Source organism: Gymnoscopelus braueri (assembly GCF_963280865.1).
Source record: "Gymnoscopelus braueri genome assembly, chromosome: 4".
Taxonomy (NCBI): Eukaryota; Metazoa; Chordata; class Actinopteri; order Myctophiformes; family Myctophidae; genus Gymnoscopelus; species Gymnoscopelus braueri.
In genome coordinates, this window is record NC_137605.1 from 46560310 (window position 1) to 46578139 (window position 17830).

The 17830-nt window shown below is 42.6% G+C and overlaps 2 protein-coding genes across 5 annotated transcripts in view; one reads left to right on the top strand and one right to left on the bottom strand.

Annotated features, from left to right (window-relative positions):
• The window catches only part of ibtk (inhibitor of Bruton agammaglobulinemia tyrosine kinase), a 35531-nt gene extending 33281 nt beyond the window's left edge, over positions 1 to 2250 (bottom strand). For all 4 annotated transcript variants that reach the window (XM_080427360.1, XM_080427362.1, XM_080427361.1 and 1 more), the window contains exon 1: positions 2072 to 2250. The gene's annotated coding sequence lies outside the window, so the exon portion shown is untranslated. The remainder of the gene's footprint in view (positions 1 to 2071) is intronic.
• Positions 2251 to 9899: 7649 nt separating this feature from the next.
• On the top strand, positions 9900 to 13377 carry tpbg (trophoblast glycoprotein). The gene is made up of 2 exons (XM_080426275.1): positions 9900 to 12594; positions 12645 to 13377. The coding sequence occupies exon 1, from the start codon at positions 10403 to 10405 to the stop codon at positions 11564 to 11566; it is 1164 nt and encodes a 387-aa protein (XP_080282401.1). The 5' UTR covers positions 9900 to 10402; the 3' UTR covers positions 11567 to 12594; positions 12645 to 13377.
• Positions 13378 to 17830: the final 4453 nt, after the last annotated feature.

The following is a 17830-nucleotide window of genomic DNA, read 5'->3' on the forward strand; positions in this document are numbered from 1 at the left end:
TTCAGACCTGAAAATGCAAAGGTCACACGTTTTGCCTCCTCTGTATAGAATATTGCTGACATTACTGTTAAAAATCAATGTAATCATAACGCTCTCTCCCTCAACTCAATTTCACCTCAGCACCCTGAGCTTGTCGACGTCTTTGCCAGGAAGAGTCTACATCAAGCAAGTAAGCCATTCCATTTAAAATCTTTCTCGGCATGGGAAACATACGTTTACAATTGCCAAAGCAAGGAAAATGCTACAGTCACACTTGCACTGCACGCAAGTTTTGCCTCTATGGTCGATCTGCATCGATAGCAGACCAATGCAAATTATTGTTGACATTACTGTGCTTCTAGCAGCACTGTTTCGCTGTACTAGGCAAATAGCATGTGTGACATATTTTGGGGAATCGGGAGCAAATTTGCACAAGGTACGGACTTTAGTTAAGAAGTTAACAACCTTGAGGCGCTCAGGTGGCGCAGTGGTAAAGTCCCTGCCCACCACCACAGAGGTTGTGGGTTTGAATCCACCGTGGTGCATCCGGCTTTGAGTTTATCAGGCGTCTATATGAACACAATTGGCCCGTGTTCGGGGGAGGGAAGCCGGGCGGGGAGGGTGATATTGGTCATTATACGTACTCCTACGGGCTGGGGCGGCACTAGCCATGGTTCACATGACGCTCGTCTGTCACAAGCGTCATGGAACCACCTGTTCCTGGTACCAGTACATCTACATAAACGTTCAGATTTAAAATTAAAGTGCATACCCCCAAGCCACAGATGTAACCAGTTAAAGTGCACCGGTCTAAGTACCTGTATCTTCTGTATTGTGTTCAATAAAAAGCTTTATAATCCGATCGCCGGTCATTTTCTCCGAATTTTCTCCGATGCTTTCAACTACGCGACACTATCGGTTGGGATGTGTATTGCACTCTGATACATTACAAAAAAGAAAAAAAGAAAATGGCCACCGATCGGATTAAAATGCTTTTTATTGAACAATATGGAAGATACAGGTACTTAGAGCGGTGCGCCTCAACTTGTTACATCCGTGGTTTGGGGGTAAGCACTTTATATTAGAAATCTGAACGTTTATGTAGATGTGACAGTTGTAAATGTAAAATAAAATCGCAAACCAGGAACAAGTGATTACATGACTGTCATGGTATGACAGTCATGCTAGGGCGGCACCTGTCAGCAGGGAGTGTTGGGCGGGAGGAGTAGGACGAAGGCCCTTCGTCCTCCCGGTGGGGGCTCCTCACGGGCAGGTGAGTCAGTAGGATATGACAGCAGTGATAACACAGAAATGTGTGTACTGTGTAGGGAGTAATTAATTGGCATAATTACTAAATTGGGGAGAAAAAGGGGGTAAAAAAGAATTTGCAGCTCTAAATTATTACTTTTTTTAAAGTAATAATTTAGTTCACAACCTTTATATGGGTTGTATAGGCTTTTAGGCTCTCAGCAATGAGTTGCTGGTTGCAAGGCAAGCATTATTATGCAACAAGGGTGCAGACAGAGCTAGCTTGGCTGGTAAGCCAAACCCTGCCCACTGGACTGCTATAATAACAATGCAATGCATTATTATTTCCTTGCAAGAGCATCAGATTTTAAGGTCCACTTTGACTCTCTAAATAAAACCTTACCAAATTATATAGATGTACGTTTATAACATTATGTAATAGCGTAACTAGAGACACCCAAAAAAACATATACTCGATTAGATTATCTAACTAGCCTTTAGTTGCAATATTAGCATTGATTAGAGACACTGCAGAAAACAGGTAAACTATTACGTGTCACAACTGCTATTATAACTGCTTAATAAGCCACGTTATTTAACATGCTAACATCAACAAGCAGCTAACGTTCACACTGACACATCAGCGCTAGGCTACAGTAGCTCCTTGGCTAGGTGCCGGCGCGCCGCCGAATATAGCGGATCTACAAGCTCACAACGCGTCGCGGACGCGACGCGTTGTGAGCTTGTAGATCGGCTATTTTCAGGCTACGGCTGCAGCAGCGAAAGCTAGCAGCGACGTTATTTCAGTCAAGAAGCGACCGTTTGCGTCGCTTGTTGTTCTCACCTTCCGCTAGATGAAGAGAACAGACGTCATGGAGCGTGCATCAACAACAGTACACATCCACTGTGTCATTATACTGTGAATAAATACAAAACAACTATGATTGTGCTTTAACACTACAGTCAATTGGGAAATCCTGGTGCTGCAGAACCAGATGCTGTTGCTGAGTGCTGCTGCTGACAGACGGGAGGCGTCGACAGTGTTGCCAGATTTTGTGAGAGAAATAAGCAGCCACATGTCTAGGAAAACAAGCCCAAAAGAAGCAACTATAGGGCAGGGTTCTCAATCTGTGGGTCGGGACCCCCAGGGGGGTCCCCACATGAGGGGGGGGGGGGGTCCCCAGATGATAGTGAAGTGACAATTTTAATACTTAAGAAGAAAGAAAAGAAATAGAGCAGTACTGCATCAAAAGTAATCAACAAACTGTACTATAAAGACTGGTCAAACATTGGCCAATTTGTCAAATAATGTAGAGGCAACATTTTTGAAAATAGCCAATCTACAAGCTCACAACAATGCCTCGCTATTTTCAATATTTATATGTGGAACCAAGTCAAATTAAATGGAATGCCTCATCTCCTACAATTCCAAGTGCTTGTCAGGGTGGGGGGTCCCCAGTTCAAATATGATCATTTTAGGGGGGTCCCCAGTTCAAATATGATTGTTTTGGCGGGTCACAGGCCATTATGAGCACTTTAAACCTAATATATACTGTATACATTGAAAATAGCAGATCTACAAGCTCATGCGACGCGGTGTGAGCTTGTAGATCTGCTATTTTCAAAAAATCTTGAAATAAAATGTGGAATATTTGGAAGATGTTTTAAAGTTCTAACAACACAATGTACGGGGGGCTCCCTGGCAAAAAAAAACATTTTTAGATGGGGGTCATGAAAACATCTGGAACAATAATTAAAAAATTGTGGAACAAACCCAAATAAGCAACACTTTAGAAACAAGCACAAATAAGCAACTAACACTTTGGAAACAAGCACAAATAAGCAACTAACACTTTAGAAACAAGCCCAAATAAACAACTAGGCCTACACTTTAAAAACAAGCCCAAATAAACAACTACACTTATAGAAACAAGCCCAAATAAGCAACTACACTTTAGAAACAATTAAGCCCAAATAAACAACTACACTTTAGAAACAAGCCCAAATAAGCAACTACACTTTAGAAACAAGCACCAAATAAGCAACTGCACTTTAGAAACAAGCCCAAATAAGCAACTGCACTTTAGAAACAAGCCCCAAAAACCGCAACCCGTCGCAACTACCAATATGTACAAACTTTACAAAAAAGAACAAGCCCAAAGCCGCTTATAATAAGCAGAGCTGGCAACACTGCGCAGCCGCAGAGGCTTTGGTAATACTGTGACTTCTGATTGGCTCAGAGCGGGTAAAACATTCCGGTTCCCTATTGGCTGCTACGGTCACGCCGGTCCCCCGCCCCGCCCCCCCAGGCCCCGCCCATTAATGTAGCACTAGACGTCATTGGAATGTCAGAATGTGCGTAATCATTAAAGATGCTCAACAACAGTGGTGGAAAAAGTACTATTTAAAAAAAAACTTAAGTTAAAGTATCAATACTGCAGTACTGCACTTCTTGGCCTCAATCATACAACCCATCTAACCCCTGCTCACTTTGCTAGGGTTGGATGGCTCAGGGTTGAGGACAGAGTAGGGCAACTTGCTATGGGCCTGGTCTACAAGATTCGACACAACATTGGGATCCCCCTGTATTTGTTAAAATACTTCCAAAACGTAAATGAAGTCCACAATCATAACACCAGAGGCAGCTCCACTGATCATGTTCAACCCAGATTTGGCACAAACAAGGGAATGAACTCTTTCTCATGCTATTCAACAAAAATGTGGAATGCCCTACCCAAAGGAGTAAAGGAGTGTAAAACCCTACTCACTTTCAAAACTGCCCTAAAGAATCACCTTCAGGAGGCTGCAATTCCAAATTGGCCCCTGTCAAAGTCTTAACCTACCCCCCCCCCCCCTCCCCTCCTCCTAAAACTGTCTATTGTACATATTTCTTGTTTTTCATACCAGTAACCTGTAAGCTGATTGTATGGCGTTCTGCATAGTAGTGTATATTTTTGTATGTCTTCTTAAATGTCATCATGATTTGAGTGCACAGGGATCTCATTTTAAATAAGCCAAGTGCTTTTATGAGCGATCCAGTTTAGAGGACCTTGTATTGTGAATTGTACTTCCATGTACTTTTACCATGTCTTTCTAAATAAAGTATTCAATCAATCAATCAATTGGCATCAAAATATACTTAAAGTACCAAAAGTAAAAGCATTGTGCAGAATGTCCCATTTCACAAGTTCAAAATGTATACCGGTACAAATCTTTTGAAAATAGTAGATCTATAAGTTCACAATGCATTGCATTGCGAGGAATTGTGAGCTTGTAGGCTAGATCGGATATTTTCAAATGGCCGAAATATACATAGGCCTACTAGGGCTGAAGTGGTTAAAGGGATACTTCACTTTCACATAAAATAAACATTTAAAAAATATATTAAAAATGAATGAAAAAAGTAATGGAAAAATCACGGCCCCCTCACGCATTAGAGTGTCCTACTAATGTGTGAGGGGGCCTTTATTTTGCCATAACTTCTTTCATTTTTTTTTAATATTTATTTTTAATGTTTATTTTATGTGAAAGTGAAGTATCCCTTTAAGTAGCTAAGTTTTGTGATAATAATCTAAATCTGCAAAGTAGCTAGTAAAAGTGTAAAACTCAAAAGTGTACTTAAGTACAGTATGTGGGCTACTTAGTTACTTTACACTACTGCTCAACAATGGGCCGGTTCGGTACGTCACTTTATTTTTCATAGACAACTTTGAGTCTTAGTCTTTGATATATCGAGGGTAGAATTAATGTTCCATAGTTGATATTTACCATTTATGCAACTGAGTGGCTACAACATGTATTTAATTGTAGTGACCCCCCTCCTCTCGCTCACCCTCTGTGTGTGTGTGTGTGTGTGTGTGTGTGTGTGTGTGTGTGTGTGTGTGTGTGTGTGTGTGTGTGTGTGTGTGTGTGTGTGTGTGTGTGTGTGTGTGTGTGTGTGTGTGTGTGTGTGTGTGTGTGTGTGTCTGTCTGTCTGTGTGTGTGTGTGTGTGTGTGTGTGTGTGTGTGTGTGTGTCTGTGTGTGTGTGTGTGTGTGTGTGTGTGTGTGTGTGTGTGTGTGTGTGTGTGTGTGTGTCTCTCTCTCTCTCTCTCTCTCTCTCTCTCTCTCTCTCTCTCTCTCTCTCTCTCCCTTCAGTTCAATTCAGTTCTGTTCAATAATATTCAATTCAATTCCAAGGCAATTGTGAAATAAATGTAGCCTAATATGTGAGTAAAAAATGTGAATAGCCAACAGAAAATGAGTGTAAACAGTCACATTGCAAAATTGCAATGCAAAACAAACACAAAGTGTGCTTGTGCTTTAGAAAACATACAGGCCTTTACAGAAGAGTAAAGATAACCTAAAAAATAGCAACACTTTCCCAAATGATTTAAATCACTGCTGGGTCATTTTAATGTCAGGGTATGTGCACCCCAGACAGTTTTTAAGTTGCTTGACTCAATATTTACTTACTTACTTACTTAATTCTCTTGGTGCTGAATAGCACATAAGGTCTTCACTAAGAACGCCAATGCTGCCTGTCTTCTGCCCAATGCTGCACTTGGCCCCAGATCCACCCAAGCTCTTTCATTTCTTTCTCCACAGATCTTCTCCATGTCTCTTTGAGTCTGCCTCGTTTTCTTTTTCCAGGTGGTGTCCATCTCATGGCTACCCTTGGGATTGCGCTTGCTTGGGTCCATTCTGCAAACAGTCCAATCCACATCCACCTTCTGTACACATTTGACAGTGGGGTCAGGCCTGTTCTCCTGTAAATATTTAGATATTTTATATTCATTTGATCAGACACACCCCTTCCTAACCCATTGTAACTTCAAACTCCATTTTTAGAAAACACACATCCTTGGTTATGATATTGTCCTATGCATGCAGGTTTTTTATTTAAGTTTTTAAAAAAAACATGTCTCCCATATTCATTAGAAGGACAATATCAGTCAAGGACAGGGGTATAGGGTAAAGTATATAAGTACTAGAGTTGAGTAGGCTACTTTGTCCACCACTGCACATGATTGACAGTCTTAATGGTGTTATTATTCCATTGGATGTCATTTTCCTGTCACCACCAGTGCCACTCACAAATCTTGCTGCTGTTTGCACAAGGCTGTATGCATACTTCACCCAGAAGACATGGACGTTTTTTGTTAGTCATGTTCTCAAACTCTTTTTGGATGTTTAATCTGCGGGTTGTGTCTCGGGTCGGGTGTAGTTGCCACTTGGCAGGTAGTTATATATATGCAGCTCGGTTTCCACCTAATCTTGTGTGCAGTGGGTGCACAGTCTGTCTGCTCTTTGGAGCCAGGTCTGCCTGTGGCAGCCTCTCCCAGTGATCAGGCTGTGCTCACTAAGTCTGTACATATAAAGGATTAGTTTAGTATCAGTCACAGACTAGTGTGTTCTGCCAATGTGTATTCACTATTTAGGGCCAAATAACATTCCAATCGACTCTGTGCATAACTGTGTCTCCCTCTTTTCAGAGGGTCTCGCCTCGGATGGGTGTGGTTTTGAGGTTAGGTTTAGGCAGGGTTGCATTGCTCATGGGACGGCCTTGCACGCCGTGCAGGAACCTATTTGACCAGGAGCACGCGCAGGGCAGGCACACGCATAGATTTAAAACAACTTTAAATTCACACCTCAACAAAGTTTACAAAGGCTCCCGACTCGTGAGGCATATAGGCAAAGCGAAACACTGAAAAAAGGGAATGCTGTGTATACTCTTTATACTCTACTTTTCAGAAGTTTCCTTCTGAAAAGTTTGGAAGGAAGGAAGTTTCCTTCCATTTCCTGGCAGGAAAATCATTATCTGGATTGCAGAATTAATTAAGTTCAATTCAAAGGAGCTTACTTGTTTTTTCAGAATGACTGGGGTTACAAATAATGCTGACATTGTGTCTTTGGCGTTGGTATAGACAATTTTATACTTGTAACATTCACCTGGTCTGGGGGGGGGGGGGCATTTCCTGGCAGGCAAATCATTATCTAGATTGCCGTATTAACAGTTTGCAAATAGAACAGTGGTACATTTTACAATAATGCTAAAAGGATAACCCCTATTAAAGAAGCCTACAACAATAAGGATATGTGTAAACAAGTACAATTAATACAATAAAATAAAATGCAAATATATCTGTAAATGTATCTGCTCTGTTTGAATGTACACAGGACCTCTATTGTTTGAGTCTATTGTTTGTATGGTCTCTCAGTCTTTCTCTCTCTCTCTCTCTCTCTCTCTCTCTCTCTCTCTCTCTCTCTCTCTCTCTCTCTCTCTCTCACACACACACACACACACACACACACACACACACACACACACGCACACACACACACACACACACACACACACACACACACACACACACACACACACACACACACACACACACACACACGACACACACACACACACCCTCTCTCTCCTGCATGCAGTGGTGTAAGTAACTAAGTAGGCTACATTTACTCAAGTACTGTACTTAAGTACAATTTTTAGGTACAATCCAATTTGCAGTAGCCTACTTTTACTTTCTCAGAGGCAAATATTGTACTTTTACTCCACTACAATCATTTGACAACTTTAGTTAGGCCTACTAGTTACTTTAACAATTTTGATTATTACAACAAAACATAGGCTACATTAACCACTTCAGCTCTGTATACATTTTGGCCATTTGAAAATAGCCGATCTACATTGTGATTTTGTAGATCCGCTATTTTCCAAATATTTGTATACATTTGAAAGCTTGTGAAATGGAACATTCTGCATAATGAGTACTTTCTACTTTTGGTACTTTAAATACCTTTGATACCAATACTTTTGTCGCATGGCAATGCATTGTGAGCTTGTATCAGCTATTTTCAAAAGAGTACTTTTGATACCAATACCTTTGTACTTGTACTCAAGTACATTATGATTACCTGACTTTTACTTGTAACAGAATATGTCTACGTTGCAGTATTGATACTTTTACCTAAGTAAAAAAATATGAGTACTTTTCCCACCACTGCACGTCCATGTGTCGTGCATGTGCACCGGCAGCAGCGAAGGGTGGGCTTGGGTGAACTGACACCATCACAGACAGCAGATAAGCACAAGTCAACATGGGTTAAATTTCCCATTTTGGTGGTGTCTGTGCACTGGGGTGACCTAGAAGAGTCTTCTGTCTTGTTTCTGGCCATGTAAATGGAAGCATTTTTTGTTGTTGTTCATAAAACAATCGTGCTTTTTTCAGCTATGATGAAATATGGCAGTGGTTCTCAACCTTTTCAGGCCTTGATCCCCCAAAATGATCATATTTGAACTGGGTACCCGGGCCCCCCCCTGACAAGCACTTGGAATGTGGAGTTGAGGCATTCAATTTTGTTTGGTAGTCCACAGATAAATATTGTGAACATAGCCTCTTTCTTATATCATTTGACAATTTGGTCAATGTTTGACCAGTTTTTATAGTTTGTTGATTACTTTTGATGCAGTATAATGGTCTTTTTCTTTTCTTTCTTTTTGTTTTGTTAAAAAAAAGTATTTAAAGTCATTACATTGTCACTTCGCTGTCATCTGGGAGCCCCCCCCCCCCCCAAAAAAAAAATCATGTGAGGACCCCCGACCCACAGGTTGAGAACCACTGAAATATGGCACATATGGAGTATAGGCTGTATCTCCCACCACCACTATCAGATAGAAACGTATCAAATGCCATGTGTGTGCACACTACGTAGATTAAAGGATCCGATGTGTAATATCACAATAGAGCTATTAGATCTGTTTAAACCGAATGACCAATAGTCTTATATTAAATCCCAAGTAGTGAAATTGGCGCGTACCAAAATAGTTCCATAGTATAAACTGCAATTTTCTAATTGTATGGGCGTTTTTTTTTAAAAGAATCATGATCATAATATGAATTAAATAGAGACAAATGACACAAAGATTGAACCTTCAAATTTGCGGACCGATTGCAATCTACGAAAAGTTTCATCGTTCGCCCCTTTTACAGAAGAAGTGGTATGTTCCCGTTCTCCGAGACTCCGGTGGTCTGCACCGTGGCACTAGTATCAGTGTTGCCATGTCTGCTTATTATAAGCGACTTTGGGCTTGTTTTTCTGTAAAGTTGCTAATTGATTGCGGGTTGCAGTTTTTTGGGTCTTGTTTTCTAAAGTGTAGTTGCTTATTTGGGCTTGTTTCTAAAGTGTAGTTGCTTATTTGGGGCTTGTTTCTAAAGTGTAGTTGCTTATTTGGGGCTTGTTTCTAAAGTGTAGTTCTTATTTGCGGCTTGTTTCTAAAGTGTAGGCCTATTGCTTATTTAGGCTTGCTTCCAAATGTTTTAATTATTTAAACCAGTGGTTCTCAAATATTTTCATGTCAAGGACCCCCAAATTAAAATGTATTTGTCCATAACCCCATCTGAATATGTTTTGTGCCAGGGAGGGAGCCTCGATATCGTACCAGATTTATGTTGTTTAGAATGTTCCTCCAAAAAAAATCTTCCACATTTTATTTCAAGATAGCAGATCTACAAGCTTGTGAGCTTGTAGATCGGCATTTTCAAATAGCCAATAAAGAGCTCATGTGGCTTCTTTTGTGCTTGCTTTCATAGACCTGGTTGCTTGATCCTTTCGCAAAATCTGGCAACACTGACTAGTATTTTGGAGCGTTCATCTCTTCTCCGGACTTGGAGATCGGCGAGGTTAGTGCGCGTGTCGGATGGATGTCGCCACCTTGGGAGAGACACAGATTAGTTGTCTGTTTCAGAGACACTAAATAAGTTTTTTAGCCATCTTTAAGAAGGCCATTCGAACCGACAGCCAGGAGGACAAGAGGGAATTATTACTACTCATCATCATAGCTCTGCTCTGGATGTGGAAAAACAAATATGATCACGAAGAGGATATAATAACTTAGCGAGCGTGTCTGGCGCACGGCACAACCGACCCCCCTGAACCCTCATGGACATGTAAGCCCCCACAAACATCACCAGAACGGTTTGTGGGGTTACGATGATTTGGGTCGTTTCCAACAGACTCGCGTCGGAGGTGGGACTACTAGATCCAAGGGGGAGAAAGTGGGGGAGAAACGTCTGAAAAGTTTCCATTTCCCACCCAGAGGAAACAACAAAGTCGTGACGAGGTAGTATTTGTCTTTTCCACGGGTATTCTAAGTTCGATTGAAAACCCCCAATTGAGTTAAAAATGTGCGTGGCGAGTTTGTTGTCTGGGCGTTTACGCGGAGGAGAAATCCTCCCAAACAGGACAAAGAAGTTGGGTGGACTTGCACGTGTATTATTTTTCTTCCTAGCTTTCGTTTTGTTGTCATGTTGTGAATGCTGCCCGGAGAAATGCCTGTGCTCCACGCAAACTGTGAAATGCCAAAACCAGGATTTAAGGGCTATCCCGCATCCATTGCCGGCCAACACGAGACAACTGTTCGTGACGGGGAACAACATAACCCGCATCGACGTGGAGTCCTTCCAGAGCCGTCTGGACCTCTTGACGGAGCTGTATCTCAACGGGAACGAGCTGGAGTACGTGGATTCAGGGGTGTTCCACAACCTGCCCAACCTGGAGCGCCTGGACTTGAGCAACAACAAGATTCTGAACATCAGTGCAGACTCTTTCCCTGATGACAATAGAGTACAGGTCTTGAACCTCAGCAGGGCTTTCCACAAGTACTCCTCCATGGACGTGGTCCTGAGTGTGCTGCAGAAAGGGAATTTCGTCCAGCTTACAAACTTGGACATGTCGAACAATCACCTTGTGGTTTTGCCAGATGGAATGTTCACGGACCTCCCCAAGCTCACCAACCTCAGCCTGCAGAACAGCTCCATCATCTCTCTTCAGAACGGAACGCTGCGGGTTCCTCCGCTGCAAGAACTGGACCTGAGGGACAACAGCCTGAGGGAGCTGCCCAACGCCACCCTGGCAGACTTCAGCCTCAAGGATGATCTCCAGGTGCGCCTGGCAGGGAACCCCTGGCGCTGTGACTGCTTAATCGAGGACCTTGTGGTCTGGCTGAAAAGCTCGGATCAGGTCACCGACGCACAGAACCTGACCTGTGCGGACCCAGATGGCCTGAGAAACCTGTCTCTGTTGCAGCTGGAGCCGTCTCAGTTGGAGTGCAACTATTCCGGTGACATGAAAGGAGTGCTGGAGACCTCGTATGTCTTCCTTGGGATGGTGTTGGCCCTGATCGGTGTCATATTCCTGCTGGTGCTTTACCTGAACAGGAAGGGGATCAAGCGTTGGATATGCAACATCCGTGATGCGTGCAGGGACCACATGGAGGGGTACCATTATAGGTATGAGACAAACAGTGACCCACGGATGGCCAACCTCAGCATCAACTCGGATGTTTGAGTGAGGACAGGACACTGTTGGTCCTGCCAGGAGACATTATGTGACTTTATGCTACTACAATATCGATATGCATGAGCGTCTTCCTCTGCCACTTCTTCCTAGAGATGGTACTCTTCAGATAATACATTGATCTTGACTTAGTCCCTTTCATGATGTCACAACCTCCATTCAGCCACTTGTGCATGCTCCTGTCCACACAACAGCCCTTGTGATAACGATGTCAAATTCTCTTTGTTTCATGCACTCAACCGTTGCATGGACAATGAATCATGGCACAGGGTTTTATGGACAGTGTTGTGATTTTTGTCCTTTTGTTTATTTTCTCTCTAAAGGATAAACGAAGTGGAGTTCATTTGACTTTTAAATAAGAAGGCAAAATTATCCGGCAAGTCTGCTACTGACTTCCAGCATTCTCACCATGCCTCTACTGCACATTGTTATGCTGCTTAAACAGTCTATTATTTTTAACATGTGATTTAGTGATGTAGGACTTTGAATATTTATAGTGCTCACTTTATAGTTTTCGCATCTAGTAGGTGGATGTTATTTCTAGTTGTTTTTCCATGAAGATCGTCAGCTAAATAAAATGCCTTGAATTGCTGACTTCTCTTGACTGAGGTCCTTTCATCTCGAGTCTGAGGAATGTAAAGCAATGGCTTGCAGAAGAATTTAGGGCCACACACATGCACACACTTTAAGCACACACTCACTTCTACTTTCACACAGCACTAACGCCTGAGGTAATGCCACTACCACAGAGGTAGCACTTATAGCTCACATTACTCACCTCAAAACAATGCAATATCTTTGTAGTTTTCAAAGCGCCACTTTCAGCTTTTCAGCTTCATATTAGAATGTTTAGTAGGGAAGGTGGAAAAGAAGATGTGGGCTTGGGTGCAGGATACAGAGAGTGAGTCAAGAGAGGACACTAGAATCCAAATTTGAAGTAGCTTCCGGCAGCGGATCTATAGGTGAAGAGACTCCCTCGCCGTTATCTTCCATTCAATGTAATTAGTGCTGTGAATCTGGTTGAAAAACAAATCATTGGTTTCATAGTGAAATCAAAACCACATTTGAGGAGCAAATTGCAAATGCAAATCAGAGCAAATTGAACAGAAGATTATCATGGGACACACTGAGGTATTATGGAAATAAGCTTAGACGGCTGTGCTTTTCATGTGACCCTGTTTGAACTGGCATTAAGTGTTTTCCTCCCGTCCTTATACATGGGTCATTTTTTCACCATGCTGTGATAATAAGTAGGGTATTCCTTTGAAGAATGCGCCATGCTTAAATAATGTAGCATGGCTCTTTAGTGTGTTTTTTGTTGTTCCTATGCAGAAAGGACTGAACTGTGTCAGCATTTTGAAGACCACCTAGGGATAACATACTGTACTTTCTTCTGCTGCTCACTCTCTCACTCACTCACACTCTCTCGCACTCGCACGCACGCACGCACGCACGCACACACGCACACACACACACACACACACACACACACACACACACACACACACACACACACACACACACACACACACACACACACACACACACACACACACACAATCTCTAACAACTGACTGCCTGCAGCTATATGTATGTACCATAACAAAAACAATCCTCAGCCACACATTTCCTCCAGTTTGTCAGGGCTGTATTTAGCGGTGAAATGGTATATGTTTTATGTTATGTCTTATTTTTTATTTATACTTTTTGAAAGAACAATGGATTCATTTTGTGGGGAAATATGTTTGTCTTCCCTCAACATATTTTAATTATGTAAAAATAAAGAATTGTATTCATCCATGCCACCGTTAGCCCTGGCTGTAATCTTGATAATTTCTCGACGCTCTTTTTTTTTTGTTTTTGGAACACTATCTGTCTGATCTGATGCTCTGGGTGGTGTTAATGCCCTGTGCATCTCCTGCCAACAGCCGCCAGCAGAGTCTCTGTGGACCGAAGATGTGCCGTCACGGCTGTAGTTTCACAAGTCAGTGCTTCCCGGAGCGCGCATCCCTGGAGTCATGTGCCTGGAAACGGACCGAGATATTGTAAGGAGGGTGTCCCATTTGCCCGTAATCCACCAGATGTTATTTGAGTGAAATGAAACAAAACAAAAAACGTGTTTGTCTTGACATGTTGCTGTTGACATGTTGCCGTTTTCTGATGATGGAAGCTTTATTTAGCAGGTGATCGGTCTAGTAAACCAGCTCAAACCAGAAGCTATTAATGAGCACGTGTTTCCACAATGGACAGCCCTTAGTGTATTGAGGGTCACTGTACAATCTGCAGTGTTTGTCTTTTTTGTAATAACGTTTTGGTGTTTTCTGATGATGAAAGCTTTATTTCTGATCACTTTGCAGGTGATTGGTCCGGTAAACCAGCTCAAGCCAGAGGCAGTTAATGAGTTTCCATAATGGACATTCATTAGTGTATTGCGGGTCACAGTAAATCCCCTGTGTTCATTTAACTCATTGTTTTACACTCTCTGAGTTAAAACAACACTGAGGAGTTTACCAAGTAATGTAAAATAATAATCCCCTAGAAGATGTATTGTGCGTATGCTCATAGAGACACACACACACACACACACACGCAATTCCTCAGATGTGAGGTATTTTTTGACTTCTGTCCCAGGAGAGGTGCTGTGCTTACACACACATGTTTCCACGGAGACCATGGGAGACAGTCCTCCTCACACACTTGGCATGCTGTGAACCGACTCTCTGCAGATTTATATTAACGAGTACTGTAAGTTCCACACACCTCCAGTCACGCTTGGGAGAGCAGGTGTAATTAAAGGGGAGAAAATGCAATGTGAAGTAGCAAATGGTAGAGGGGGAGGAGAGCACTCTGTGTTCTAACCCCAGCACCCTGTCTGATCCACACAGTGGGCCCTTTGTGCTTGTTAAAACCAGTCTCCTAACAGCTCTGACATCTAAAGAGCTTTCGGTTGACTTGTGGTTTGGTTTCAACTTTAGGCCTAGAAGACAGACGTCTGTCTCAGGACAGGTTCCTAGGCTGTGTGGAGCTGTCTGTCTGGGCATGCTGGGAAAGGGCCATTTATAATTCAGAGAAGGAAAGGCTGATATTTCCTCTTGCTGTGTTGTCCCTAACCGTCCCTCATACCAATATTGCCGCTGATCCTACTCCGTTGTCGTTTTGGGCTGACGGCGACCCCCCCCACTCATGATCATTGATTATGTACAGGCTAAAGCAGTGGTTCTCATCCGGTGGGTCGGGACCCCCAGGGGGTCCCTCACATTATTTTGGGGGAGAAAGGTCCCAGGGGGGAGGAAGGTCCCAGGTTCGATTCCTTGCCCAATTGCCCTGCCTATGTCTAGGTGTCCATGTGGGCGAGACATTTATCCCCTATTGCTCCCCCCGAGCACTCAATATGAACTCAATGTGCTACTGTTTGCCCATTTTACTGGTGATACACGATACTTATCCCTATATTCATATCTATTGGGTCATACATTATGCAAACCTGGTCAGACCAGGTGCCAGATGGCCAGGTCAGACTAAGTCTTTTATATTTTTTATCTTATTTAAAAAGAAAACAGCTAGTTATTCTGTATCTCTACTCTTAACCTGTATCTGTGTTTCATCCTTTCTGCAGTGCTGCTTTGACAACTGACAACAATTCCCTCAGGATCTATCTATCTGTCTGTCTGTCTGTCTGTCTGTATCTATCTATCATTCGTTCGTTTGTTGCAGACAACCATAATTTTACTTGTTTTCGTAACCCACATCAGAGCAGTCCCCTACCTCCTCAAACCGGGAACGTGTAATTTTTGATTTTAACCACTTTAACAATTTTTTAATACTTTGGCTATTAAAAAATAGCAGATATACAAGCTCAGAGCGCTATGAGCTTGTAGATCTGCTATTTTTGAAAAATCTTTGAATATATATGTTTTTTAAAGCGAACATTTTTAACTCATCTTTGCTTCTGGGGGTCTCTGGAACAAAATATCTTGAGATGGGGGGGGGGGGGGGTCCACGGCCAAATACATATAATTTGGGGGTCCTTGACATGAAAAAGTTTGAGCCTATAGCAACACATGTTTTTCAGAAAACTGTTAAGATTTAGAAGACATTTGTAGAATCTGCCTCAGGTCTTAATGGGTTAACTCACCCTGCGTGCGCTCACTGTGCTCTGCTGATGGCCATGTTTGTTGAGCCTGCATTTAATATGCCAGTCCTATTTGCCAGCGTTGAGAGACGGACTGGCAGGTTATCATATTGCCAGAGTGCCATAATTACATTCCCTGCACTGGTCTGCTCTGCTGCTGCTCCACAGACACCTGGCCAGCCACCGGCCGCTGACCTTTCACTGGAAAAACTGGCTCTGAAAATGGTGACCATGTGAATGCCCTTTGCAAGCTTGAATAATGGTAAAAATGTCCTCACTGGATGTAATAAGGAAGGTTATACAAATAACACTGAATCTCCCTGGTACAAGATACAATTCACACTGATGGAGGGATTATAATCAATGTCTGCTTTTGCCTGTTCTGCAAGCCGTGTTCGTTAAAAGCCTCATTTATACTTGGTGGTCGCACAACCGTGACACTCAGCAAAAAAAATATCCAATTTGTGCGTCACGTATCGTCGACGCAGCGGCCAAGTATAAATAGGCACGAGTGGCCTCACGTTCAGTTCAGTATCTCCCCTCTCTCCTCCCCTCTTAACATGAGATGCCTCCTCTTCTCTAATGTTGATTTATGATGCCGCACACATTAGTGTTCTGTGGCATGCCGCCTCCTGTTGAGCCATGTTGGCCTTAATGAACGAGCATCCTGCTAAACGAAGACAGATCTGGGCTGACAGCACCACGGCCTCTGTGTGCGCGCTGCTGCGTCCACCGCGCTGCAGCATCTGATCCGACACATGCAGAAACGCCGGACAGACACATGGAAACAAAACACGTGAGTGATGGAGGAGTTATTACGGGCCAGTGCTAAGGGCAACGCAGGATATCTGGTGCCATTCACAAAAATGAATACACTATACTGAACTTGGAATAAGTTATATATAAGCCTACCTATGAAAAGAAAAGTTAAACATGCTGACCATGCAAGATGACAAAAACTGAGAATGACCTTTATGAGTCAGAGAGGGAGGGAAAAGGTGACAAGCACACAGTGAAATCCTCAGTGCAAATCTAACTCTGAGAGTGTACGAATGTAACCAAATGGACCCGTGAGGGTCCATTTGGTTACATTTGTACTCTCAAGAGTTAGAAATGGATAAATGAACACTGAGGATTTCATTGTGTAAGGTAGCTGGTGGCTTTTTACAAAATGTTGAATAAGTGCATGGTAGTTGAAGATGCAAAATGTTAATAACATACCGACCTTTAAGGCTTGACCTTTGGATCGCAGACGATAGCTTTGTCCACGCTTAAAACACGCACTGATTTTGCACACTTTAATAAGCCTCCCTGAAACTGATCCAAGGGCTGCTTCTTTAGAGAATGTTTCCATAACATAATAGGGTAAAAATACCATGTGGCTAGAAGATGTAGTGCGATGTGTGACTCCTGGCAGATAAAACTACACATGTTCCATCCGATGCTCAAGTCATTAATCAAGTTATCACTCACTTGCAGCCTCCAACAGAGGATGCAGTGTTTTGACACCCAACTTGTTCCTTAAGCGAGTATATCATTGCAGCATTGCCAAGGAGATCCTTGTCTAACTGTTGGCCCTCACCCTTGGCATTCGCTCTCGTCCACAGCATCACCCAAAACAGGTTTGTAATCCAAGTGGTCATGGGTTGTAATCAAAGCGGTCACTTCAGGAGCTGTTAAGAGTATTGGAAACAGCAGAATCGATGGTTGCCAACTTGCCAGACATTCACACTGTCATTGAAGACTAAATGATCTCCTGTCGCTACAGCTGGTATCATCACATGAGACTAAATAGTCTGGAAAGCATTATGATACCTATGATACCCATGAGCTCATGGAAACATCATCTTGCAGACTGTCTCCCGACTAGCCTGATACACCATCTGTCTGTCTGCTCCACCTTCTTAGAGATTCAGCACAGCTCTGGGTCATTAGACATCGCCATTTTGTTTCTGGTTACAATGCCAGGACACACAGCCTGTGTAAACAAAACACAATTTAAATCTGTGTAATTATAAAGATTTAATAATTTCAATAAAATATGGATGAGTAATGCAATGCAGTTGCTATGGAAGAGGTATCTTCTGCCATAGCAACACATTCATTGTCATTGTAATAGAAGA